The 25852-nt window shown below is 43.1% G+C and overlaps 2 protein-coding genes across 12 annotated transcripts in view; one reads left to right on the top strand and one right to left on the bottom strand.

The window, feature by feature from the left end:
* RNF13 (ring finger protein 13) overlaps nucleotides 1–5126 on the bottom strand; it is a 48105-nt gene extending 42979 nt beyond the window's left edge. The window contains exons 1-2 of one of the 7 annotated variants that reach the window (XM_083739776.1): nucleotides 4452–4537; nucleotides 3620–3753 (exon numbers count right to left, since the gene is read on the bottom strand). The gene's annotated coding sequence lies outside the window, so the exon portion shown is untranslated. Of the gene's footprint in view, nucleotides 1–3619; nucleotides 3754–4062; nucleotides 4310–4451; nucleotides 4547–4638; nucleotides 4768–4930 lie in introns of those variants that run through there. The other 6 variants (XM_083739774.1, XM_083739779.1, XM_083739778.1 and 3 more) reach the window with 6 other exon arrangements.
* On the top strand, nucleotides 4505–24398 carry ANKUB1 (ankyrin repeat and ubiquitin domain containing 1). Of its 5 annotated transcripts, none has more exons than XM_083739608.1 (7): nucleotides 4505–4607; nucleotides 10870–11045; nucleotides 11537–11680; nucleotides 14244–14460; nucleotides 16925–17078; nucleotides 18029–18958; nucleotides 23650–24398. In XM_083739608.1, the coding sequence occupies exons 2-7, from the start codon at nucleotides 10956–10958 to the stop codon at nucleotides 23747–23749; spliced, it is 1635 nt and encodes a 544-aa protein (XP_083595734.1). In that variant the 5' UTR covers nucleotides 4505–4607; nucleotides 10870–10955; the 3' UTR covers nucleotides 23750–24398. The 5 variants fall into 5 exon arrangements, with proteins under 5 accessions (XP_083595734.1, XP_083595736.1, XP_083595735.1 ...); XM_083739610.1 differs by having other exon boundaries at nucleotides 4507–4607; nucleotides 16964–17078; XM_083739609.1 differs by lacking the exon at nucleotides 4505–4607 and having other exon boundaries at nucleotides 10474–11045.
* Nucleotides 24399–25852: the final 1454 nt, after the last annotated feature.

Raw genomic sequence — 25852 nt, 5'->3', positions numbered from 1 at the left:
TAGACCAACAGCAGGCTCTCGTTCCTCTTGATTGTAACCCAGATGGAAGCTTGTTTACCCTGCCCTACAGAACTAAAAACAGACCCATCCCTTGTCTACAGAGTCTCATTCTGACTGCATAGACATTCCCTGACTTACGCTTCAATATGACTCAATGTGACTTAGTGAGCACCTACCAGAGATATTTGAATCCAGGTATTGGAGCATGTTTCGGTTCACTGGGCCAGGCATCTTCCACCTGAAAGGAAAGGTGGGCCAAGTATTTTGGTCCTGTCTTTTCCACCCCAAGACTTAAGTGCACCAATGGAAGGGGCATTGTGCAATATTTGTGAAGATACAGGAACTGCATCTACACGCCACCTAAATACAGGGGTGCTGTATTTTGCTTCTCAGTACACCTTTCCCTAAGGCAAAGCAATAGAAATAGATACTGTGCCCAGACCCCATTTAGAAGGCCAGGTAGCTTCACGATACCCACTCAGAAGCCAAGTCACTGGCTCCTGAAATTAGAGCAACCCAAGAAGACTGCAAATTAGGTTAGGACATGATGAAAGCAACTGGAAGATCAGGCTGCTCAATACCATAACTAGGGAAACAGCTTAATCATTTTGCTCTCAGAATTTTCCTGAGCACCTGTGAAAACACAGGAAGCTGCCTTATACAAAACCAGATCATTGGTCCATCAACTCAGTATTCTCTACAGCAACCGAGAATCAGATGTCAAGGGTTCCAGACAGCGGTCATTCCCAACCCTATCAAAAGCTCAGAGTTCCAAGAATCGTTCTTACCAAGGAATAATTATGTGTGACACGGGAACACAGGTCTTCAGACTGTTGGGGACTCAGAAATGGAGGGTCATATTTGAGGCCAAGAACTGCCCACGCCTCTAGTGCAATTTACATATACCTTTAAGGGATTGATCTTTACTGACCTCCTCTTCAAATGGTTTTTATATAAGATAAATGCCCTGGCCTTACTCCATACTCTCCTGGTTCATGTAAGGCTGCTTCAGGGTTGCCTATTGAACAGGCAACAAAGCAATAGGGTGGACTGTTGGAGAGATGGAAGTGTTAGGGGCCTTGAATCCTTACTTCAGGCAATATATACACCCAAACTGGTCCAATGCAGCTTGGAGCTCTAGCTAGAAAACTTGTAGCTTCAATCTGCCAAGTCAGAAGATCAGTTGACTCACAAGCCCAGTATAAAGACATTTCTCATTTTAGAAGTTATGTAGTTGAATAAAAGATCCAATCTTAATACTCCAAGTGCCTGACAGCCGTCCCAGAAACCTTCTCTCTTCCTGTGCATCTGATGGGTGAGCTTTAATCTGTTTCTCAGATTTTGTCTTTTTATTCTTCACAGTCTCCCACAGGGTGCTTTTCCAGATTGGAATTCCCTGCTCTTCTAGCAAGTGATAATCCTCTCAAGCTGTTGACCAACTCCCTGAGACCCAAGTGCCTACAACAAATTAGATCATAGCTGGGCAGGGATCTTCCTTGGTTTGGTCAATGTTCCATTAACACATAAGGAGGAGGAGCTAGTCACCCAATACACATTTAACAGTAGAAATAACACTTAAGCTTATGTTTTGAGAAACACATCAGCTATACTACTTATCTAATAGAGGAAGTTTAATCTGGAAAGTATGAAAAGAGCATGTCCAGAACTTCTTTATTTTTGCTCTGACAGATTTAGTTGAAAACAAAGTGATACTGAACAGCTGACCTACTGTGTGAGAGACCTGTGGCTTCTTCACCATTTACACAGACATAATCCATATGCAAATATACTGACTGCTTTATCAGACAATACAAGTTGATCAGCAGTGTGTTAAACTACGTAACAGCAGTCTACCAAGCACGTCCCTGGCAATCTGTAAGAACTAAGAGCTCAGTGCTCTCTGAATTCTAAAGTGCATTAAATGCAAATAAAAATCAAAGTATCTTCTCAGTATCACATTTCCATCTAAGTAACAGCAATGCCAGGTGATTGGGAAGGACTATATAATTCATTCTTTAGAAAAGAAAGGATGCAGTGAGACTAATATGAGCCCATTTTGTTAGAAACAGATGTAGTCTACTGTTGTTTATTATAACAGTTAACATCCTGCCTTTCTGAAAATGAAATGAGATGAAATGAAAAGAAAAGAACAGATATATAATCTAATCACCAAATTGCCCCTTAAACCTGGGTTCCAGTAGACACAATGGAATGTTTAGGTACCAGAGGTTCCCCCCAATGGGATTTATCATCGTCATTCTTCATGTCGTTTCTATACTGCTTTATATTTTAAAGAACAAATCTCAAAGCAGTTTACAACACATTAAAACAACAAATAAAATAATCCAGAATAAAACAATTTCAAGCTTTAAGGGAAATATTTCAGATCCTTCTCTACGTGACATTATGCTTTTCCCAGTCACCAACCTGGCATCCAGAGATCTCCACATGGTCGCAATTTGACCCATGCCAAGAGCAAAACACGCCTGGCTAATTTCTAGCACTGCATAGAATCTGAATTGTAGAGTTGGAAGGGACCACAAGGGTAATATAGTCCAACTATCCTATGTCTACTATACCTAGCATAATTCTAGTATTTTTTTAAAAAAAGAATTCAAACAGGTTTTGAATCCTATTCTATTGCTTACAAATTCTGTAATTTATTTTCTAAACTAAGAAGAGAATTCAAAATTATTCTGATCATATTCTTACCATGATGATTTCTTAATTATCTTGAACAAGTCCCTTCTACTGGGGGACAGCTGAAGTCTGATATTCAGCAGATGATTTCTTCAAGGCTTTGAGTTCTTATCATGGCAATTACTATTTGGGAATTAGAAAAACAGAACAGCAAGGCCCACTCAATGGCTCAGGCTGCCTTTTGACTCTTCCAAGAGATAGCACCAGTGTTTCCTTGCTTTCATCTTCCCTCACCATATCTTTACCACATGAGTTATCTCCGATACTGCAGGCCTGTGTGCAGCATTTAAGTAAACTTTAGGCACTTTATCAATGAAAGTTTTTTAAAGCCTATTCTCAAGCTGCACAATCAAATAATGTTTTTAGGATATGCCATCACAATGACTGTTTCAGCTATATCAGTGCCACCAACAAATTTCAAATTGAACAGAAAAATCTGCTGTGCCAGCAGCTATCTGCTACAGCACAGAAACAAAAGCAGCTATAGATATAGCCTTCAGTGGCCACATAGTGGGATCCCTGTGTTTAAGATAATAACATCACAATAACATCACAAATAAGGCTCTTAAATTTATCCAATGACCTGGGAAAGGGAGAGGTTGGTGTAATCACTACCAGTATAAGCAGCCAATATATTATTGGTTGTAACATCTCACAGCTACTATCTGCTACTACCATAATAGTACAGGCAGGTGCAGGAAGCACCCAAACAATAAGTATATTAAATAGAGGTGTTTAGTAGCAAAATTACAATGCAATGCTGAGTAGAATGGGAACTGCTTCCAGGGTGCAGTCTTAGCTGCTAAACAGCAAAAACTCAGGACAAGTGACAAAATTAGAAGTCAACTTGTCCCAGTACAGCCAGCACATTAATAAATGGTAAAGCCCAATGTCTTAGTGCAATTGTAAAACTACCTACCCAAGTAAGCCTACAACACACTTGTAAAGGCATGCTCAGCTTTTACCAGATTTCCAGGAAGCTTGATAGTTGCAGAGCAGTCACTTTAAAACGCTTCCCCGCATATCCTTGCTGTCCAAATAGGGCATTCTTGGCTACACAGAGGAAGGAAAAGCCCTGATAAATTGGTCCCAAGCCATTTATGACCTATCTCTAGCAGATAACAGGATGTGAAGGTAAACACTGCAGTATAATCCCATCATCTATTAGGCTGCACATCAATTTGGATGCACTCAATGTTAGCTAATGTTCCTTGAAATCATCAAGGGAAGCCTCACAAAGTATTACACAATTGTGGAACACACCCCAGCCTTGAGCACGGACACTCATACATATGCAATGCTGGCTTAGGCCACTAGCACCAGAATCAGGCTATGTGGGTGTGATTTGGGGGGTACACCTACCCAGCATGCTGGAAACAAATGACATTTACAGGAGGAAGAAGAGGAGGAGGAAGAGACCCATATTGAATTTCTAACCCACTTCATGATTCAGTACGTCCAAAGCACAGAACCGGGCAGCAAACGAGACTCGCACAGCTGAGTGCCGCGCAAGCAGCGGCTACCCCATGTCTGCTCCCCCATTTAGCAACGACTAAGAGGAGAGCGTGCAGGATATAGGCATCCCTGCACCTCCAGCTCAACCCCAACAGAGGCTCTGAAAAACCTAAGTCGCGTCATCACAAGCACCGGCTACATCACAAAACCCAGCTGACAAAACCACAAGCCGCCACCGCGAGCCCAGTTCCACCCCAGGTTAAGAACCAAGGCAAATGCAGCACACCTTTACATACCTGGCACGGGGCCGCGTTAAACAAGGGGAGCGATTTTAAGGCCGGCGCATCAGACGCTCTTTTGCGCAGACGAGCGTCTCGAAACCCGACGCTGCCTTGCGCGAGTTTCGACCCAAAGCGCAAAAAAAAGAAGAGGAGGGAAACGAGAAGTTGAAAGTAAGGCCTTAAAAAGTGAAGTGCAACTTGCCAACTTGGCTCCTCCCGATTCCTGGGTTGTCAACACGCGCCCGCCCTTCGCCCCATTCAGACGTGCGCGTATGACACGTTTCTTTTTCCCCCCCTCGCGAAAGCGGGCTCTCGGTGGATCAGGTAGGTGAGGGGGGAAAGAGGCGGCAAAGGCCCGGGAAGGGCGAGAGGGTCCGTTGGGCTCTCCGAACGACCCCGCGCAGCAGGCGCCGGAGCCGGCAGAGCCCCGAGCCTCCGGCGCCCGCTTCCTCTCAGCCCGGCAGTGGCGGCGGCGACGCCCGCCTCTCGCTTACCCGGAATCCGGAGGCAGAAGCCGGCGAAGGCAGAGCGGGGTTTGCCCAGGGAGGGAAGAGCTTCAGGCGGAATCCATAGTCTAAAGACCCCTCTCTCTCGTCCCCTCAGACGAAGCAGCGGCGGAAATCCCGCCCCGGGCGGAGAACGCGCCCACGCATAGGCGGAGAGGGAGAAGCGGGCGGCGGGGATTGGCCGCTCCCGGATGCCCGTCGCAGGGGGGCGGACGGTGTTTTGCGCACGGATGCTCGCACGTGACGGCCGCCGGAGGGGGCGGGGCCCGGAGGGAGGAGGAGGAGGGAGGATGCGGCGGCTGGTCCTGGCAGGAGGCGTAATGTGGGTGAGGGCGGGTGGCCTCAGGAGCATAGCTGTCAACTTTCCCCTTTTCTTGCGAGGAATCCTATTCGGAATAAGGGAATTTCCCTTTAAAAATGGGAAACGTTGACAGCTATGCTCAGGAGCCTGTATTAAAGCAAAATGATGGCATAAAATATAGCACTTAGGTCATTTGTTCTATATACGATATTATGTGCTGGAATGAACCAGTTGCCAGGGATAGCAGAGCCTTTGAGCATGTGCAGAGTGGTTTTGGTTTGGTTTTGCCCTCATGAAGACAACCATCAGGAAGCCACGCTGGTCCCTCGACAATGCATGGGAAGGAAACCCTTCTTGCAGGAGGGAAAAGATGGATTAAGATGCAAAGAAAGAAAGATAGACGCACCTTTCGTGACAAGGCAAAGAAGTGAGAGAGGCAGTTGTTGAAGATGCTTGAAGTGCAGAATAAGGGATGGGAGTACTGGTAGAGTTTTGTGCAGGGGAGAAAAGCTAAGCGCTAATAATATAAAGGAAAACAAGCCAATGAGAGCTTCTGATAAGAGGAAACAGATCTCTGCAAGATGGAAGATACACATATTGTGTAGGGTGGGAAGCAAAACGAAAGAAGCTCCGTGTGGTTTGGGAGTAGGAAAGAGAGAAAAGATGCTGCAAAATTAAGACTTCTGTTATACATCTATTATACATCTACATCCACCCCAGTTGGATGTAGATTTGACTGAATAATATTTGATGTCTACTCTGAAGTTACGCAAGAATAGTCTATGATTCTCATGCTAGCACTTTTCCGTATGAAGCCCTTAGAAATGATGTACGAAATGTAGCAGGAGGGGATAAATAACTTTTTCTTCTTTTCTTTCCATGCCTACCAGTCATACAAGAGGCTTTTAGGCAAGCCGTTACTAAACTTCCTTAGGTTCCCTCTCACCCCTTGACAGGAGTGATTTCTGGGGATCCAAGGTACATACTTTGGAGACCAGAGAACATATAGCTTACCTTGGCTTTCCCCAAGCCCAAAATGGCTCCCAAATAGTCTAGGCACACAAAGGATTAAAATAACCCTTTGAGGCTGATACAGATGCACCCAAGACCAATTTTATGAAGCTTATTAAGAATTAAAGACAGTAAAAAGACAAATGGAAGCGACAAAATGTTGCTTCAGGAAAATAATAAAGAAAATGTTTTTAGTCTGTTTTGCCTGTAGTAGCTACTTGCAAACCAACTGGTCTCCTCACATGTAACATAGCAATGTAGATGCTCAAGTTGAGGGGCAAGGGGTTGTTCAGCATTTCACTTGCAGAAAAATACCTCTGGATGCAAGCCACTATATCTGCATAATGTGAGGCCCTTTTCAACGCAGCTGTTTCTATGAAATCAGTTCACTCCTCAGGAAGGGGAAGACCTGCTTTGCCCCATCTATTACTTGAATCAAGGAAGGGAGCTTCCTTCCTCTTTCACTGCCAGATATAACTCTGCTCCAGTTACCAGTTGCCGTGTGACTGCAGAACAGTTGAAGTACATTCTGAGTAAAAGATCACATGCCATTGTTATTACCATATCACTCCTTAGTCCTCTGACTTTCCCGTGGTGTGAACTGATTTCATAGAAAAGTAACAGCTCAGTTGAAAAGGGCCTTACATTATGCAGATAGGGTGGCTTGTATCCAGAGGTATTCTTCTGCAAGTAAAGCGTGTTTCCATTTCCAAAAGTTGGAGCCTCCAAATTTACACTAAGCCCCTTGAGCCATAGCACCCACTAAAAAGTTGATCTTGCAGGGGCGGGAGATCCTCTGATATATTATGCAAAGTGGTGTGGAGGCAGCAGTAGACAGGTGGATTGGTGAAAATAGGGAAGCCAGCCTTGTGTGAGCAGATGTGTTTTCTGTTTTTGCCAAAGCATTTTTCCCCCCATTCAAGACATTGTGCTTCATATGACAGCAATTTATAATTCTGTTGGATATAACGGTGCTGCCCATCAACATCTTTAAGTGATCGTTCAGTTTTGGTAAAGAAAGTAGTGGTATGCATAGAAGTTCTTACTTGGTATTTCAGTTGTCCGATGATAAAGCAAACCTGTGCAAACCAGCCTGATGACATTTTAAATGCCATTGGTGATTCAGGGTGTGACTGTGTGGTTAGGGCCCGATTCTTGCACCACCAGGAATCGCAGAAAGAGACTAACAGGTGACAGATGTAGGCTGTTATTGATCCTGGCAGTGATAACAAAGTTGCGTGAAGGTTATCTGACTACTCCTTGATTGTTACATAGGTTTTCGTCATAAATAGAGGTGTGTCAGTACAGCATTTACATTTTCTGATTCGGTTCTTGGAGGCAAAACCTACATTGGGCAGAACTTTAATAGCGAAAGAGTACTATGCTTGAATGCAGAAGAGCTGAATTCAGTCCTAGAAAAGGAGAAACGCCATGGCATATAGTATATATATATATGGAAAGGCAATATTCTCAGTGGCCCATCTGTTAAAAAAACATAAAAACAAACAAATAGGGCCTCGTAACAAAATAATGTGTCGTATGTGTGGTGTGTGTGTGTGTGTCTGTGTGCAGATGGCATTTTATTCCATCTTCACAATGTTTCCTTACCTGCTCATATTCACATTTCACATGATTTTTGAGACAAATAAAAGCCACCTCTGGGAATCTGCTGGCATGTAGTGAATGTGCATTGCTCATTTCTGTGCTAATTGTTACTAGACAAAAATCCAATGGCAACCCCATTGGCTCAGAAAAATGCTGGAATGTTGCATTGATTAAATTTGGGTCAGAATATTGGCATACAGTTTTTCCTGCCATTTAAAATTTAGCAGAACATGGAGTCATCAAAAAGCCACCATTCCATAACACAACAACTTACTGCAATACAAAAGGAACATTAGACATTAGGTGGAGGAAGGCTGCTCTCGAAGTACCAGCTAGCTTACAATTTTAGGAATTGTTTGGAAGAATGGCAGATGCAACTGATAGACTACATGGAACTGGCCGAGATGACTGGCAGAATCCGAGACCTGGGAGAGGAGAGGGTTGAAGAAGATTGGAAGAAATTTAAGATCTATTTAGAAAAACACTGTAATTTGGTTGAATGTTAAGAAGGATGCTAGATCATAAATAATTTGGCACCACTAAATTAGATGGAGTTATGAAGACAAGCTAGATTTAGGAAAACATAAATTTTTGGATAACTATTAGATCATACTTAAATTTTTGGGATTTGAACATAGGGTATCTGAAACTAGAGAAACAACATGGGAAAGCTAGATAACAAAAATCGAAACAAGGCGATAAATTGCTGGAAAAACTTTGTTGTGATGAAAGTGGGAGCGGGAGATGTGAGGGAGTCCAAAGAAGCTTTGAAACTATGTTAAGATATATGTGATATTGTGTTTTTTTTGTGTGCATTGTATCTAAAAAATGTTAATAAAATATTTATTTAAAAAAAATACAATTTTAGGAATTGTTAGCCACAAAAATATTTTCAGTTTAAGATCCAGAACAGAGGATTTGCTGTGTTGCCCTGTTGCAGCAAAACCAACTAAGAGTACAGACAAGTTGTCAAGCATTTCAATTGGCTCTGATTATATTTTATACATTTAAAATTTAAACATATGCATGCCTCTTGAATTTCCTTGTCTTTTGGCCATCTGATGATGAAGACGATACTTATTTATTACAGTTATCAGTCACTTTATTTAAAAAAAAAGTCTCAAAGCGACTTGACAGGATAACATGCACAAATAAAAGCAATTTAAAACAAGAAAAAAATTAAAGCAATGAACAATACAAAGTACATAAAATGCTGATCTAGTGACATTAATAAGGACATGTCCTTTCTACCCGAGGAAAAAATGGGTACCACCATAGGAGCCTGAGTAAGCAAAAAGGTCTTAGAATGGCACCTGAGGACTGACAAGGATGGCACCAAGTGCTTCTCCCTGGAGAGATCATTCCACAGACGGGGTGAAGGGCACCACTAAAGAAAGCCCATTCTTATGTAGCTACCTCTGCATCTCCTTTGAATGGCCTTTTGAGGACACATGGAGAAGAAAACATTTCCCACCTCTAGTCCCATAAGTGCATCTGCAAGCATCCAACTAGGGATAACATGTCACACACCTAGTCCATGGCTCTAGTCCATGAAAGCTTTTGCCACAAAAGATTTGTTAGTCTTTATGGTGCCATAAGGGACGCGGGCGGCGCTGTGGGTTAAACCACAGAGCCTAGGGCTTGCCGATCAGAAGGTCGGCAGTTTGAATCCCCGCGACGGGGTGAGCTCCCATTGCTCAGTCCCTGCTCCTGCCCACCTAGCAGTTCGAAAGCGCATCAAAGTGCAAGTAGATAAATAGGTATCTACCTCCAGCGGGAAGGTAAACGGCATTTCCATGTGCTGCTCTGGTTCGCCAGAAGCGGCTTAGTCATGCTGGCCACATGACCTGGAAGCTGTACGCCAGCTCCCTCGGCCAATAAAGCGAGATGAGCGCCGCAACCCCAGAGTCGGCCACGACTGGACCTAATGGTCAGGGGTCCCTTTACCTTTATGGTGCCATAAGTGATGTATGGAAGTGAGAGCTGGACCATAAAGAAGGCTGATTGCCAAAGAATTGATACTTTTGAATTATGGTGCTGGAGGAGACTCTTGAGAGTCCTGTGGGCTGCAAGAAGGTAAAATCTATCCATTAGGAAATCAGCCCTGAGTGTTCACTGGAAGGACAGATCCTGAAGCTGAGGCTCCAATACTTTGACCACCTCATGAGAAGAAAAGACTCCCTGGGAAAGACCTTGATGTTGGGAAAGATTGAGGGCACAAGGAGAAGGGGACGACAGAGGACGAGATGGTGGACAGTGTTCTGGAAGCTACTAACATGAGTCTGACCAAACTGCGGGAGGCAGTGGAAGACAGAAGTGCCTGGCATGCTCTGGTCCATGGGGTCACAAAGAGTTGGAGACAACTAAACAAACAAACCTGGTGCCATTAAGACATGCCTTTCCCAAGCTTGAAAGCGTATGAAATAACACAGGGATATTAAATAGTTCTTTGCCCAGTTCTCATGCACTTGCTTTTCAGATACCTATAGTTTCAAGCGATTAAGCTGTCTGATCCTTGTTGGGGGGGGGGGTTGGGGGGAGAGTACAGTTGGCTTCTGATCCAAACTGGTAGAGCTGGCTTATAAAGTTGTTATGGTAACATGAGTGCTGAGATTAGATTTATTTACAGAAAGTGCAAAGCTTACCATAAGCAATAAAATAAACACCAGACTCACTTATGTTCTGGCGCTCTGTGGTTTGAGAAGTGCCTGTTGAGCAAATACGACGGGTGTGATTAGCCTGGAACATGCATGCACATGCCTTGATCAATACGTGGTTTGCTGGTTTAATTAAGTTTACGGCTTGGAAAAGGGAACCTTTTTTTTTTGCTGTTCAGTGCAGCCTGGGAAACAAATTCCGCTCATTGTTTCCTGCAGGGTCTACACTGCCTGCTTGAGCCTGGGTTTTCCAGGCTGCCTTTTGGCTTTTGGGAGGCGGGGGCAGGGTGGGATGTGCACATTTTGCTTGGATGTTTACAGCCTGCTTTAAATAGTTTTTCTTTTGCCTCCAGTGTGGAGATAAGATTTGCATCTGACATGGAATCTGATGGAGTAGAAAGACGTTGGAGGCGTTTCTAAGAAGCTTTTTTTTTCCAAGATGAGGATTTTCATCGCTTTTGAAGGACTTTGGGAATCCTTCGACATTTCATCAGAGAACACAGTGAAAGATCTAAAACTGATGATAAAGGTAAGGGCTTGGCCAAGTTGCTTCGTTCTCTATTATTTTGATTTTAAGTGCTTGTGAGAATCTGAATCAGATAATATTCATTGCCAAAATGAAACTTCTAAGGAACGTCTTCCTACGCGCTGGGTTCTTTAAAAAAAAGGAGAGTTCAAATTTAATGGAATTGTCTTCGTTGTATTTCATTTCAAGAGTCTGGTTAAAATTTATATTATCCGTTTTTATATTAGAGTATAATATTTTACATTTTAATCCATCTGATTAGGGCTGCATATACACCATCCATTTTTTTCCCTTGTTCTCCCTCTCTAAAGCTGGGTGCGTTCTGTGGTCGGGTGCGTCCTATAGAGCGAAAAATACGGTACTTTGCACTTAGCAATAGGCCTTCCCTGTAGCTCCCTCAATGGTGGGTATTGACTTGAACGCTAACAGGTTATTTGCCATGGATGTAAGTGTTTACGTCTATCTCTAAAATAATTATTTCCTCCCCCTTTAAGGATTATTTTCACGTTCCTCTCTCGGAAGATAAGCAAGGCAGGCGGTATTTGGAGCTAATTTATGCAGGAGCAGTGTTAAAGGACAGCTGGATACTTGCTGATGTAGGCATATCAGTTTCATCGACCATCAAATGTGTTGTTAAGGTATAGTACCGGTTTTAAAACAAACAAACCTAGGCTGCCTAATTAGCGCAGAAAGTCTCCATGCATGCCGATTTCCTCACTAAATTATAGATCTTGGGCTAGGATCACGCAGCAGGAATAAAAAGCACCTGATCTTCCACTGAGATGCAGTCACCTTCAGATAACGATGGCAGGAAAGCGCTAATGCAAGGAGAGTTAAACCTTAGGCTGGGTACACAACAAGGTGTTTGTAGCACAAAAATATGCCTTTTCTATCTGGAATTGTACATGCTTATCCTCAGCGTTTTGCTTTCAATCTGGATTGATTCTAGACCCTGCCATCCACAAGCATGGGTGTGGTTTCTTGATATTCCTTTGAAAACCCTCCCCTTGATTGCGTTATTATCCACACCTTGTCCTCCCTTCACATGTTCTAGGTGAGAGAGGAAGGAGGTGGCGATTGTGACCTAGTTAGATGCCTACCCACTGTGTCATTGGGCAGTTATGTATACACACACCCTGTTGCCAGGGCTGTCGACACTTGTTTTCAAAAGAACACTGTGTGGGGTAATCTATGGTGACCTTTTGGAATGAAACCAGTTTCTCAATACTTGCTTTCCAGGGGCAGGAAAATACGCAACAGATCTTGATTGTGTGTGGCCTACGTTGGGGTGAGGGGAATACTCAGTCTCCACTGATTCTAGAATAAAATGTCACATGTACACAGACTTTAGCCTCACACTGATTTTTAAGGAACTTTGACTGCACAACACACACACACACCATACACTTCAATTCCTGCAAAGAATCATGGGGACTGTAGTTTACTCTTTGCAGAGCTATCATGCCCAGCACTACAGTTCCCAGGATTCTTTGGGGGGGGAGTCCTGTGTTTTGGATGTATGGTATGAGCACAGCCTTTGAAAGATTTCAAGGCTCTCTTTTAAAATGCAAAACCTTGAATATTCCGTATTGCTTAGTATCCCGTATCTTATACATTCTGTAGTTCTTCAGAAAAATGGAAACGATAGATCTGTACAGAAAGTACATTAATATGCTAGCCAGCTCCTTGCCTGGATGTCAGTGCCTGTGATATCTGAAAGGATGTTCTGCCTTAAACACTGTTCCTTTTTGCCCCTACCTGCTGCATCCAGCAGTATGCTTGTTGTTGTTGTTGTTTAGTCGTTTAGTCGTGTCCGACTCTTCGTGACCCCATGGACCAGAGCACGCCTGGCACTCCTGTCTTCCACTGCCTCCCGCAATTTGGTCAAACTCATGCTGGTAGCTTCGACAACACTGTCCAACCATCTCATCCTCTGTCGTCCCCTTCTCCTTCTGCCCTCCATCTTTCCTAACATCAGGGTCTTTTAGCAGGATGCTAGTTTTGCCCTAAGGGAGGCAGAGGAGCAGGGTGTTGTTGTTGTTGTTGTTGCTACTACTATTATTATTTACCCACCCATCATCAGCAGGTCTCAGAGCTAGTTAAAACAATTTAAAAATTGAGAATTAAAAAGAGTTGAAACATCTTACAGTCACAAGAGTAGGATGAGTCCCAGAAACACAAATCTCAGGTGCTAATAGGGTGGCTGGCTGCAGTACTAGCTCTAGGCTTGAGGACAGCCAGCCTCTTGGCAAAGTTGGAAGGGGCCCTTAGTGACACCAGGTGAACTTACCTGGTGGTGGCGGCAGCAGCAGCAGCAGTGCCCTGAATCAGTACCAGGTGACTTGTAATCCGCCATTTAGATTTCCCCCAATGCCCAGAGCAATTCCACCCCTCCCATTTTGAAGCTGATATGCAAACAGAGAGAATTTCTGAATTCAGCTTGGCTGTGGTTTGAGAATCCTGAAACAATTTATCCCAGGTCGCTTTGTTTTCTCAGTTTGAGAGTTAGTTTGCCAGAATTTTTTATTGTTCCTGGCACAGCATTACTAAGATCACTGAAGATGAGAACAAAGCATAGAACATTGAGAGCCACAATTCTCTGCCCAGTTACCTAGGAATGCAATCCTCTGATCTCAGTTGGAGTAAACAGAATTGAACTGAAAAAGGACTGTGCTCATATTGGGGCATCTACAGAGATGGAGAAACATAGCCAGACATTGTTCTCTTGGCCTGGAAATCCTATATTAGAAACCATTATTTCCATTCAACAGGACCTTTAATCGTGACAAGTGTTCTACAAGTCCTGTTTTGTTTTCTCTCTGAACACCTTTGTGAGGTAGGTCAGTGGTTATTCCTATTTCGCAGATGGGAATGAAGGTTGCAAAAGAAGGACTTGCACTAAGTTGTAACTAGGCTGATCTGGAATTCAAATCCAGCTCTTTGTATATAGGACAGTGCTAGGTCTTCATATCTTCCTGTATCTCCCCACTGTAGAGATTGTAAATTAAATTGAATTGAATTTTATAACAAAACTGATTGTTGCTGTTGTGGGCTATAGCATCATCCACAAGACCACATTCTATGCATTTGGAATGGATGCCCACATGCCTTATAGTCAGAATTCTACATGGGCTATAAGCACAATTTTACAAAGGATATTACCACTGGAATATTGATCTCATTGTTGGGTTTCCTTTCCAGGAAGAAGATAAGCCAGTTTTCTATGTTTACAATGCTGTCACTCGTGAAAACGTGCCCATCATGGGGAAGATTTATCTCCTGGGGTTAAAGGTTTCCCAGTTCAAAAGCCTGGTAACCCTGAAGTGTGGCTTTCCAAACAGCATTTATTGTCTCAGGACGCCAGAGGGCAGAGAGATGTACGACTGCAATACCTTGAGTGATTATCAGTTAGATATAGGTATTAAGACTGTTTGTGGATTTTTATCTACTCCCATGTGATAACATAGATCTCCAGACTTTTCTAGAAATACCTGAACTTAAGAAATAGGTATCATTTTGGACTGTTTCCTTAAATATTTTTTGTGTATGTTGGACAACACCACATTTTGCAATATTATTGGGCCTTCCCACGAGTGCCTTCTTAACATCTGCAAGTGATATAGAGTATTTGGAAATGTTAAAACGAAGAAAGCTGATAAAAAGCTAGTTAAGTTTAACTTTTTATAGAACCATGCAGTCAGATAATTCAGCCTTTGTTCAGAGATACTGCTGCTGCAATTTGCACATTAAAAAAACAACAACACTTTGTAGCAAGCAATCTATATCTAAGTAGCCTATGAAACGACCAAGACAATTTGAAAGGAAGCATTGTTGATACACTGGTTTGCCTCATAGAAAAGCAAAATAAGTAGTCATAGAGTAAGGCTGCAAGCCTATGCTCACTTACCAAGCTGTGAAGCCCATTGAACTCTGTGGGGTGCAATTCTGAGCAAAGATATATGTATAGAATTGCAGTGTAAGGCTACAGTCCAGTGCATACCACTCAACTATCCCATCTTAAGCGGGGCATTCCAGAAGGCATCTGATCCCAATCCTGTATGTCCCGGTCCCATGCTCTGGCCGTGCCAGAGTGCAGGACCAAAACATTGGTGTATTTTTTGCTTCCGTGCTGTGATGCGAGTCAATTGGCTCACACCCGAGCACGGGGTCAAAAAACGACAACCCAGAAGCAAAACCCACCTTTCCCCCTGCACGTCTCTGCTCTTCTCGTTTCTTCTGACCTGACACTTCTGGAAGCCAGTTTCCGGAAGTACGTCTGCAGTGCTGGCAGAGGAGGAAGAGGTGGCAGGCCAAGGGAGGAGGGCAGGGAGTAGGAGCAGCGTGAGCGAAGGAGAGCAGAGATGGCTTGGGCAGGTAGCGCCAGGATTGGGTTGGTGAGCGAGCGAAGGAGTACAAAGGTGGGACAGGTGGGATGGTGGGGGCAGGGGTGTCCTGCTTTGCCCTCCAATAATTTTGGAATGTATGCCATTGTACGCTCAGCAGAGAAGCCATTAAATATACAGTGGTACCTCGGGTTAAGTACTGAATTCGTTCTGGAGGTCGTTCTTAACCTGAAACTGTTCTTAACCTGAAGCACCACTTTAGCTAATGGGGCCTCCTGCTGCTGCCACGCCACCGGAGCCCGATTTCTGTTCTTATCCTGAAGTGAAGTTCTTAACCTGAAGCACTATTTCTGGGTTAGCGGAGTGTGTAACCTGAAGCGTATGTAACCTGAAGCGTATGTAACCCGAGTAAGTAAGCGTATGTAAGGAAGTAAGCGTATGTACTTACTTCCACAGAAACCTGCACATAAACTGGCTGCAAGATGTACAAAGTGTCACGGAATTCTACTCAGTATTGATCCAGAGTAGATTCCATTGTATAGTTAGCAGAGTAACAACTTAAACATGTTGCAGTATTCCCAAAAATAGACCAGAAGCAATTAATATTTCATTCAGCAGAGCTTTATTGGTCACAAATCCAATACATTCAGGACTGGCACTGTTGAGAAAAAATCCAGTTGCAGCAGACTTAACTTAAACTTACAAGAACTTATAATAAGTCTAAACTTTCACTCTAAGCATACTATGTACATAACACCACACCAGACGGAAGAGCAATAGAAAGAGAAAGTGAAACCAAGGCTTCTTCTGGCCCTACTTTTAGTCAGCATGACCATGACAGAAAGAGATAAGAGAGCCAGTTTAAGTCAGCTGTGCTCAGCTTCTCTGAAGGAATAACCTAAACAAGAACCTTCTGCTTGTTTCTTTGACACGGAAAGAAACCTTCCAGAACCCTCATGAACTAAGACTACAGGAAAGATCTCTGCACATCAGATCAATACTTTCTGTACAAAGAAATGCAAACCAACACAAAGAGTATACCATACTGGCCTCACTTTCCCCCCAAAATCCGACTGAAAAGTTAAATTGCGGCTTAAGTTTGCAATCTTACAAAAATTGGCTTTTACGATATTGCTGCTGAAACAGACATACGGTAAAACAGAATGGGTGTGAGTGCCTGCGGGAATTTAAGGGAGTGGTTTATATTTGGGTATTGTCTCTCCCCCCCCCCCTTTGAATTTTAAAGGTGTGGCTTATCTTTGGATACAGCTTATATTCAGGCTAATACGGTATTAACGTTTCCCAACCTGATGCTCTCTCAATGTTTGGACTAAAGCTCCCATTGGCTATGCTGGCTGGGGCCGATGGGAGTTGTAGTTCAAAGCATCTGGAGGACTTGCAGGTCGGGGAAAGCAGAACTATATAGAATTCAAATAGGACACTTCGGTTGTGATGGCATCTAACAACAGTTCCCGCCAGCAAATTATCTTGTGAAAAGTCTATTGTAATATGTGAGATTTTAAAATTTTCATGAAAAAGCTAGAAGCAGAGCAAAGGACTGGAACTTTCTGTTGGCAGGCACAACTCTTCACCTGGATGTTTGGGATGGATGGAAAGAATTCCTGACTGGATGTCTCTTAGGAAACAAGCCCAAGGTCCAGCACTATCTTTCAAAGGAAGAACCAGTGCTCAGGTACAATCAATTTAAAATAATAGAGGTTTTCCATTTGAGACCGAGACGGTCAGTTTCAAAATGCCCCTCCCCTTAAAGAAAAAAAATAATTATTTGACACCTTTATGAAAGGTGCTTCTCAGGCAAATTAGGTGCCTCCCTTCATGGATTGCAAATGGAGGGAGGGAGAGAAACAAAAACAAAATGTAAACCCCCAAACTACTTACCGTAGGACTCACCTAGACTGGTAAAGAAAAAGCCTTTTATATGCGTTGTATATGCGATATAACATTGTGCCACCAGATGGTGCAGTCCCATTTTTCTCTACCCATTTTCCCTGTTTAAATTTCTCTACCCATTTTCCCTGTTTAAATTCACAACGCTTTAAACTGAAACGCTTCTTTGGTGTGTCTAGATCCAGCCTTAGATGGAGCTTGATCTGCACAGCCCTAGTGAGTAGTTGCTTTTTCAGTCAGAAGCAATCTGCCCGGACGCTGAGGTCCAGCACCGAGGGCCTTCTGGCAGTTCCCTCACTGAGAGACGCAAAGCTACAGGGAACCAGGCAGAGGGCCTTCTCCGTAGTGGCACCCGCCCTGTGGAATGCCCTCCCATCAGATGTCAAAGTGATAAACAACTACCTGACATTTAGAAGACATCTGAAGGCAGCCCTGTTCAGGGAAGTTTTGAATGTGTGACATTTTAATGTATTTTTAATCTTTGTTGAAAGCCGCCCAGAGAGGCTGGGGAAACCCAGCCAAATGGGCGGGGTACAAATAATAAATTATTATTATTATTATTATTAACTTTTATTCAGGGATTTTCAGACTCATGACTTAAAAAAAAATTGTTACATTATCCTCTCTCTACTGCATGCCTAACTATGATTTTTGCAAAGGACTTGTTTTACTTTTCACTACTCATTCATGTTCTCTCTCTCTCTCTCTCTCTCTCTCTCTCTCTCTATCTCTCAGATATCAAAAGAGGGTAGCTCTTTATATGGCAGCCTTTTTCGGGCACCTTCAGCTTTTGGCGTGGCTCCTGAAACAGGGTGTGAAACCCACTGAACCAGTTGGCATACATCCCTATCGAGAGTGGTGTCACGAAAGCAGCCAGCCGGATGTCACCAGTTGTCCAGTTCATGCAGCTGCTGAAGCAGGCCAGCTCATGGTTCTGAAAGCCTTTGTCAATTACAGTGTCTTATGCCTGGAATGCCAGAACTCTGCCGGACAAACTCCCTTGCAGCTATGTATCCAACACAGACACAAGAACTGTGTGCTGTATTTAGTCACCAAGATGTGGTCAGTGGTTTCTTACCCTAATTCCTCCCTTCCCATGAAAATCTACATCAAGTTAAAACTGTGGCTGCTTAAGGCTCAAAATAACATCTGTACGAAGAAGTGGCACAAGAAGACATCGGTCTTCAGGACTAGGGTTGGGGACATTGTCCTTGTGGATGGTTTCACAGAGCCAAAAATGACTTCCAAAAGTTATTATTCGGCCACAGTCAAGGGCACAGGCCGCAGAGGCTATGAACTACCAAACATAAACTCTCACTTCCAGCACGGGCAGGGTGACTGGTGCTTGACGATTTCAAAGGGGTACCTAGGGACAAATGTCAAATTGCCCCTGGTTGCAGATGCATACAACAATGCTAATGCGGGCAGACTGGTACAGAAAAATAACGCCAGGAGGAAGATTCTGCACATTAGCAGTGAAGAAAATATGGACCAAAATACGTGTTTAGCAAGAGTTCCTCTACCTGCTGTCTCTGTTGTCAAGCCCGTTTCTCGTTACTCCATCTCCAATGCAAAAATTCTGCTCAATTCTTCTGTCAAGTCTTTTTCAGAACACAGTGGAAGATCACCGAGGGAGAATGCAATCTACTGCTTAGCCATAGCCAGGTATGTTTATCTTTGTTCTTACCAAGGGTGGGCAGTTCACCCAGAAACACCCCAGTCTGAAAGGCAGCACACTATTGGCGTTGTATCCTTCTTAATTCTGCCCCCACCCCACCGTCAAAACTGAATAAAATAAAAATAAATAAAAAGTGACATTTTAAACTACATGGCTTCCCCCAAAAGAATCCTGAGAACTGTACTTTACCCCTTGCAGGGCTATAATTCTCAGCACCTTTGATAAAATACAATCCCCAGGGTTCTTTGAGTGAAACATCTTCTTTAAATATGTGTTAGGTGTGCTTTTGAGGACGTGGGTGGCCCTGTGGTCTAAACCACTGAGCCTTGGGCTTGCTGATCAAAAGGTTGGTGGTTCAAATCCCTGCGACGGGGTGAGCTCCCGTTGCTCAGTCTCAGCTCCTGCCAACCTAGCAGTTCAAAAGCACGTCAAAGTGCAAGTAGATAAATAGGTACTGCTCTGGCGGGAAGGTAAACAGCATTTCCGTGCGCTGTGGTGTCGGTGTTCCGTTGCGCCAGAAGCAGCTTAGTCATGCTGGCCACATGACCCAGAAAAACTGCGGAGTGGACAAATGCCGACTCCCTCAGCCTGTAAAGGGAGATGAACGCCGCAACCCCAGAGTCATTCGCGACTGGACTTAACTGTCAGGGGTCCCTATACCTTTACCTTTTAGGTGTGCATTTTCCTGATCTGCCACAATATATTTTATCCCATCGATTCACCCAAGTCTATGTATCTTTCCAGTAACAAACTGCACTGATCTTCTTTACAGTTTTATTTAACATTTACCTCCTGTATTTCTATGGTGAGCACAGCAGTCAACTTAAGAAATTTCCTGGAAATAAGTTCCATCTAGCCATTAATCATAGTAGGATATCGCTCATTGGAAACAATGGGACATACTTCTCGATAGATAAGTGTAAGATTAGGACCTAAATCATAAAACAAAAGCACTAGAAAAAGCGAGATACTATCAACCATGCAGTTGTGAAGTATCATAAAAACAGCACAGCAGCCAACAGAGAAAACATGCCAGCCTGGACTGTGAATTGAAAACACCTGTCAACATAAAATGTGCTTGATCTTAAGAATCTTCTGAAAAGAGGGGGCCAGATACACCTGATTTGGCAGGGTGTTCTACAACTAAGGCACCACAAGTGAAAAGGCTGGGCTGTTAGGATCTCATCCAACTCAGATCCTGGGGAGAGCTGTTCAGAGAAAGAGGCCTGAGGTCTCACAGATAACTCTGTTCATCTGAACACCTGGAGAGACCTACAGTAGGTTAAAAGCAGCCTGAGCAGCCCCATCTCAGGGATGCCTCACTTCTACACCCCGGCCTTATTTTTGGGAGTATGTATCCTGCGCTGAAATCAGTTGATATAACGCAGGACTGAAGTTTTTTTAAAACAACAACAACAACAATTAAATACAGTGGTACCTTGATTCTCAAACTTAATCTGTTCTGGAAGTCCATTCCAAATCCAAAGCATTCCAAAACCAAGGTGCGCTTTCCCATAGAGAGGAATGCAAAACGGATTAATCCATTCCAGACTTTTAAAAACAACCCCCTAAAACAGCAATTTAACATGAATTTTACTATCTAACAAGACCATTGATCCATAAAATGAAAGCAATAATCAATGTACTGTACTATAAAATAAGTAAGACAGTATTGTAGATGATTAAAAAAAAAAATCTTACCTGCACTGATGATAGCCATTCTTTGGATGGGGGGCCTTTATCCATTTCCACAGTCATACAATCAATCAATCAATCAATCAATCAAAACAAAAACGCAAAATAAATACCAAAAACAAAAGTGCCAACCTTAATCCGTCTCGGAAGTCCGTTTGACTTCCAAAATGTTCAAAAACCAAGCTGCATCTTCTGATTTGTGCAGGTGCCCCAGAAACAGTAGCCGACAACCACATTGGATGTTCAGCTTCTGAAAAAACATTTGAAAACCAGAACACTTACTTCCAGGTTTTCAGCGTTTGAGAATCAAGGTACCACTGTAAATGAAGTCTGCAGCTTATTTAACAAATGCATGACAGCTGGATCTGACTCAGGGTCTGGGTAGGCTACTTTATTCTGAGAAAAAACACAGAATACATAATCTCCCTCTTAAAGATTTTATTTTTAATTGCATATGCAAGAGAGAAGTGCAGATGCAGTAACTGAATCTTCTTTATTAGCTGTAATATTTATTTGGGGGAGACTCCTACAAAAGGGTGTCTTGGATAGACTTAGTTACAGATAGGTAGCCGTGTTGGTCTGCCATAGTCAAAACAAAAAAAATTCCTTCCAGTAGCACCTTAAAGACCAACTAAGTCAGTTCTTGGTATGAGCTTTCGTGTGCATGCACACTTCTTCAGATACCTTGGATAGACTTGAGAGTGAGACTCTCGCTGATGAATGCATACTGCCACCATGTGGTGGTAGTGATTTAAGCAATAGTAACCCTGGTGTTTCCATCTGAAGAAAAATACCTTTATGCAGCTACAAGCTAAAGGATGGTAGGAAACAGCAGGAAACTGCTGAGTAAGCTGACAGCTGCTAAACTCTCCAGGGAAATAAAACAAGCAAAGAACTGGGTAATAAGCGTAGACAACATATAAAATGGAAGAGACTGATCTGCATCAAATGATGACCCAAACCATGGTTTTAGGTTAGGCTGATTGGGAACCAACTATCATGTACCTTGGCTTCTGCATAACATCTGAAGTCTGGGAATGGTGGCTTTTTCTAACCAAAGGGAGTTAAAACCAAGCAAGAATCATACTGTGATTTCAGTTCCTGGATTGTTTACTTACTGAGGACATTGTTGTTGTTTAGTAGTTTAGTCGTGTCCGACTCTTTGTGACCCCATGGACCAGAGCACGCCAGGCACTCCTGTCTTCCACTGCCTCCCGCCATTTGGTCAAACTCATGCTAGTAGCTTCAAGAACACTGTCCAACCATCTCGTCCTCTGTCGTCCCCTTCTCCTTGTGCCCTCAATCTTTCCCAACATCAGGGTCTTTTCCAGGGAGTACTGAGGACATATCTACCTGCATTTCCATGATGGACTTTTTAAGAGCCATACCATTCACCAGTGGATTTTCCAGACCAACACAGGGATCTTTATTAGCAAGGGGAAGGAGGACCAGAGGCAGATGCTTTGTGACATTCCTAGGCAGCCAGTGCTTAAGAGCAATAGCAGAGCCCTGATGGTTCAGACCAAAGGTCCATCTATTCCAGCATACAACCATATACCTATGAGACGTCTACAAGCATGACATGAGTGTAATTGCCCTCTTCTGGTTATGGTCACCAATAATTGTTATGCAGAGGTATATTGCTTCTGGAGGCAATACAGTCATATATCGGGTTGAATATGCTTCAAGTTGAGTGTTTTCAGGTTATGCTCTGCAGTGACCCGGAAGTAAGGGTTTTGCCGCTCGCGCATGTGCAGATGCTCAAAATGACGTCATGCGCGGAAGCGGCAAATCACAACCCTTGCACGCGCAGACGTGGGTTGCGTTCCCTTCTAGTTGCGAACTGGGCTTCAGAACGGATCCTGTTTGCATCCAGAGGTACCACTGAATAGCTATTATGACTTTTAGTCATTTGATGTCCTCCATGAAGATATGTTTTGCCCTAGTTTAAATGACTAGAGATTTCTGCAGCATAATCTGTGCCCATCTTAGGCGAAAGGTAAAAACTGTTATCACTGCTGTGGTCTGTGGTCTCTCTTTGATGATACATGAAGCTGAAACAGCCTAATGTTTTCCATGGAAGTTTACTGAAATAATCTCCACTTGATAATCGGTCCCTATCTGACCACCGTATTTAGAATTGTATAGATTAGGAGTGGGGATCCTGTGGCCCTCCAGATGTTGTTTGCCTGCAGCTTCCACATTCCTGATCATTGGTCATGCTGGCTGGGGCTGATGGGAGTTGAGAGTTGAGCATCTCATAACACATCACATACAAAACTGTTCCCGGACTGCGCCACCTCAAGCTGCAAGTGGGGAATTAATAAGTCTGAATGTTTTCCCCGTTGGAAAGAGGGTGGAATCCTGCACACAGGAAACCAACAGATCGTGGAGGTTGCTCCTAGACACTTTCTGTGTTTGGTAAGTTATGAGGCAATGTAGGCTCCAGTTCCCATCAGCCCCAAGCAGTACGGTCTACGATCAGGGATGATGGGAGCTGTAGTCCCAACAACATCAGGATGGCTGCAGACTAGCCACCTCAGCATTAAGCCTTTGGTTTAATCACTCTGTGTTTGTCTCTTGCAGAAACAAACCCTAAATACATCTGAATGTAAATATTCACATGTATCCCTTTATCACCTTGCCTCTTTTTTCCGCTTTCCCCCCTGGTATCTCTCCCTCTGGATAAATTCCAATTGCAGTCCCTTTGGGGCACGGAATTCTAATTTTGCTTAAGTTAATCTGCAAAGCTCTACGTACACCTACAGTACTACATAAATAAAAATAGTACGAGATGGAAATGCATCAACCAACTGTAGCATTACTACATATTTAAGTTTCCTTGATTTAAAACAGAGTGTTTGGGTTTGTTTGTTTGGTTGGTTTTATATATATTTAAAACTAGGTGTGATATGTACTTATTCTCTGCTTTTTCTTTGACAGTGAAAAGTAACATACATCATATCTAAATCTTCTATTGCAGTGCATTTAAAGAGAAACCTTGGCTCGAACAACTTGGCATTGCAAGAACCCTGGCTAAAAAAAGCATATACAAACCTGTGTGCTTACCAGCCTCCATTTGAAAGAAGCTTTTGCTGGAGATGATCCATCTTGAAAAGTTGTGTTTGGAGATCCTGACACATTTGCTGATAATTTTAAGCTATATTTCCCACCCCACCAATTACATATAAAGAGGATTACATCATGGAATATTAATAAGACAGATATATTCAAAATGTAATATATAATTTGTGACTGTATATTTTTGGCTCTTAGTGTCAGGCACTGTAAATTGACAGGCCTTGTAAGTAGTCAGCATGCTACTTTACATAAATTTCATCTGAGGGGAGTAGATTGAGAGGGAATCATTTTTGAAGGCTAGTAAATTGGAACTGACAGCTGAACTTTCCCCCCCTGAGGACTGAAGTCTGTTTTTTTTTTTAAAAAAACTAATTGCAGGGTTTTTTAATGCATCAAATAAACCTATACAAAGTTGATGAAGACTTGCTTATATAAAAAACAAAATTAGTTAAAAACTGAAGAGTGAAGCCTCAAGAGAGATTGCGTGTGATTTTCACCTTGGAGCCTTTGAATAATGAGGACTATTTTCAGACTATCCAGTGTACTCAATGTGTACAACAGGTGCTGTCTTTGGAGAATTGGATTGAAGGTTAAATTTGTAGATTAAAATTGAAACCTTCTGTCTCATGTGTGGGAGAAATACAAAAAGTATACGGGCTGTGAAACCTTTCCAGCAGAGTAAAAGCACTTGCACATTTTGCAGCTTACTGAATCTTAGAAATTAAGCAGTTGTGCCTTTTTATCTCCTTTTTTGTTGTCTCTGACCTTCCCCTCTTAACCACTGTTGTAGAGAATGAACCACACATGTATAGTAAGATAAACAAAAAAGGTCACATTTGGCTATAGAAGGAGCCCAAGCTTGGTGGAAGAATTCAGGTCCCACATGCAGGAGTCCTAGGTTTGAATCCAGGGTACAACCCCAAAGAAAATATTTTTTGGGGGTTGTGGGTGTCTCCACACTTAGCCACAGCTGAGCCAATCAGCTGAAATATGGTCCCTGTATGGAGCTCACCTAGGGGCAGCTGTGGGCAGGATTCTTACACTGCAGGGAGTTGGATTAGATGATCCTTGGGGTTCCAACTCTACAATTCTGATTCCATGGGCCAAGCTGCCATTTTGGCCTACTTGTTCCCTTGGCAACCCATGCGACCAAAAGCCCTCCCAATCAGGGAACTTACGATCCCACTTTCAATATCATTTGTACCTGCAAAAGTTTCAGGGCTGGCATGTGCTGCTTCATTTTCCAGCTGGTGCATATCCCACAACTTGCAACAAAATAGCTGCAACCTCCTATGTCACAAATGTCCGGGGCAGGTTGTTTGCCCCACATTCGTTGCTCTTCAGAAGGCAGCAGTGCAGCAACACTGCAGATGTATCACAGAACAACTTATAAAGGGGAATGATGTGTGGTCCACTATAAAGCCACCTCTTAATGCACTATTACTGCACCAACTGCATGTTGTAGAATGCACCTGCGAAAAACCATCACCATAGCAATTCTAGAGCAGGGTTTCCCAAACTTGTAGTCCAAAAACAGCTGGAGACCCAAGTTTGGGAAACCCTGTTCTAGAGGGGGCCCCAAATCCTCTTCAGATGCATAGGCATAGCCAAGGGAGTGCAGGGGGGCTCCTCTGAAATATACTCAGAGTCAAGAGTGGAGTTCATGCTCTTTATTTAACTCATAGTAGTGAGGAGGAATGGAAGATCCCCCAAAACTGCTTTATATACATTATTTACACAATGGGCCCCATGAGATTGGCTAATTCTGGGATTCTCTAGCAGGCCAATCAGGTTGCAGATTCACTTCCACCTGGAGCTGGATTGGGTGGCTCCTGTGGACCAATCAGACTGCTGCATTCTGGATCCCATAATAACAATAACAGTAATAATAATAATAATAATAATAATAATAATAATAATAATAATAATTTATTTATACCCCGCCCATCTGGCTGGGTTTCCACAGCCACTCTTGGTGGCTTCCATCAAAACACTAAAATACAATAACCTATTAAACATTAAAAGCTTCCCTATTGTTCTAGGATCAATCAGACTCACTTCCACCTAGAGTTGGATTGGGTGGCTCCTGTGGACCAATCAGACTG

This window comes from Podarcis gaigeae (genome assembly GCF_964106915.1).
Source record: "Podarcis gaigeae genome assembly, chromosome: 5".
NCBI classification, from domain to species: Eukaryota; Metazoa; Chordata; class Lepidosauria; order Squamata; family Lacertidae; genus Podarcis; species Podarcis gaigeae.
Note: the sequence above shows the minus strand (reverse complement) of the source record. Positions and strands in the feature narration are given on the sequence as shown.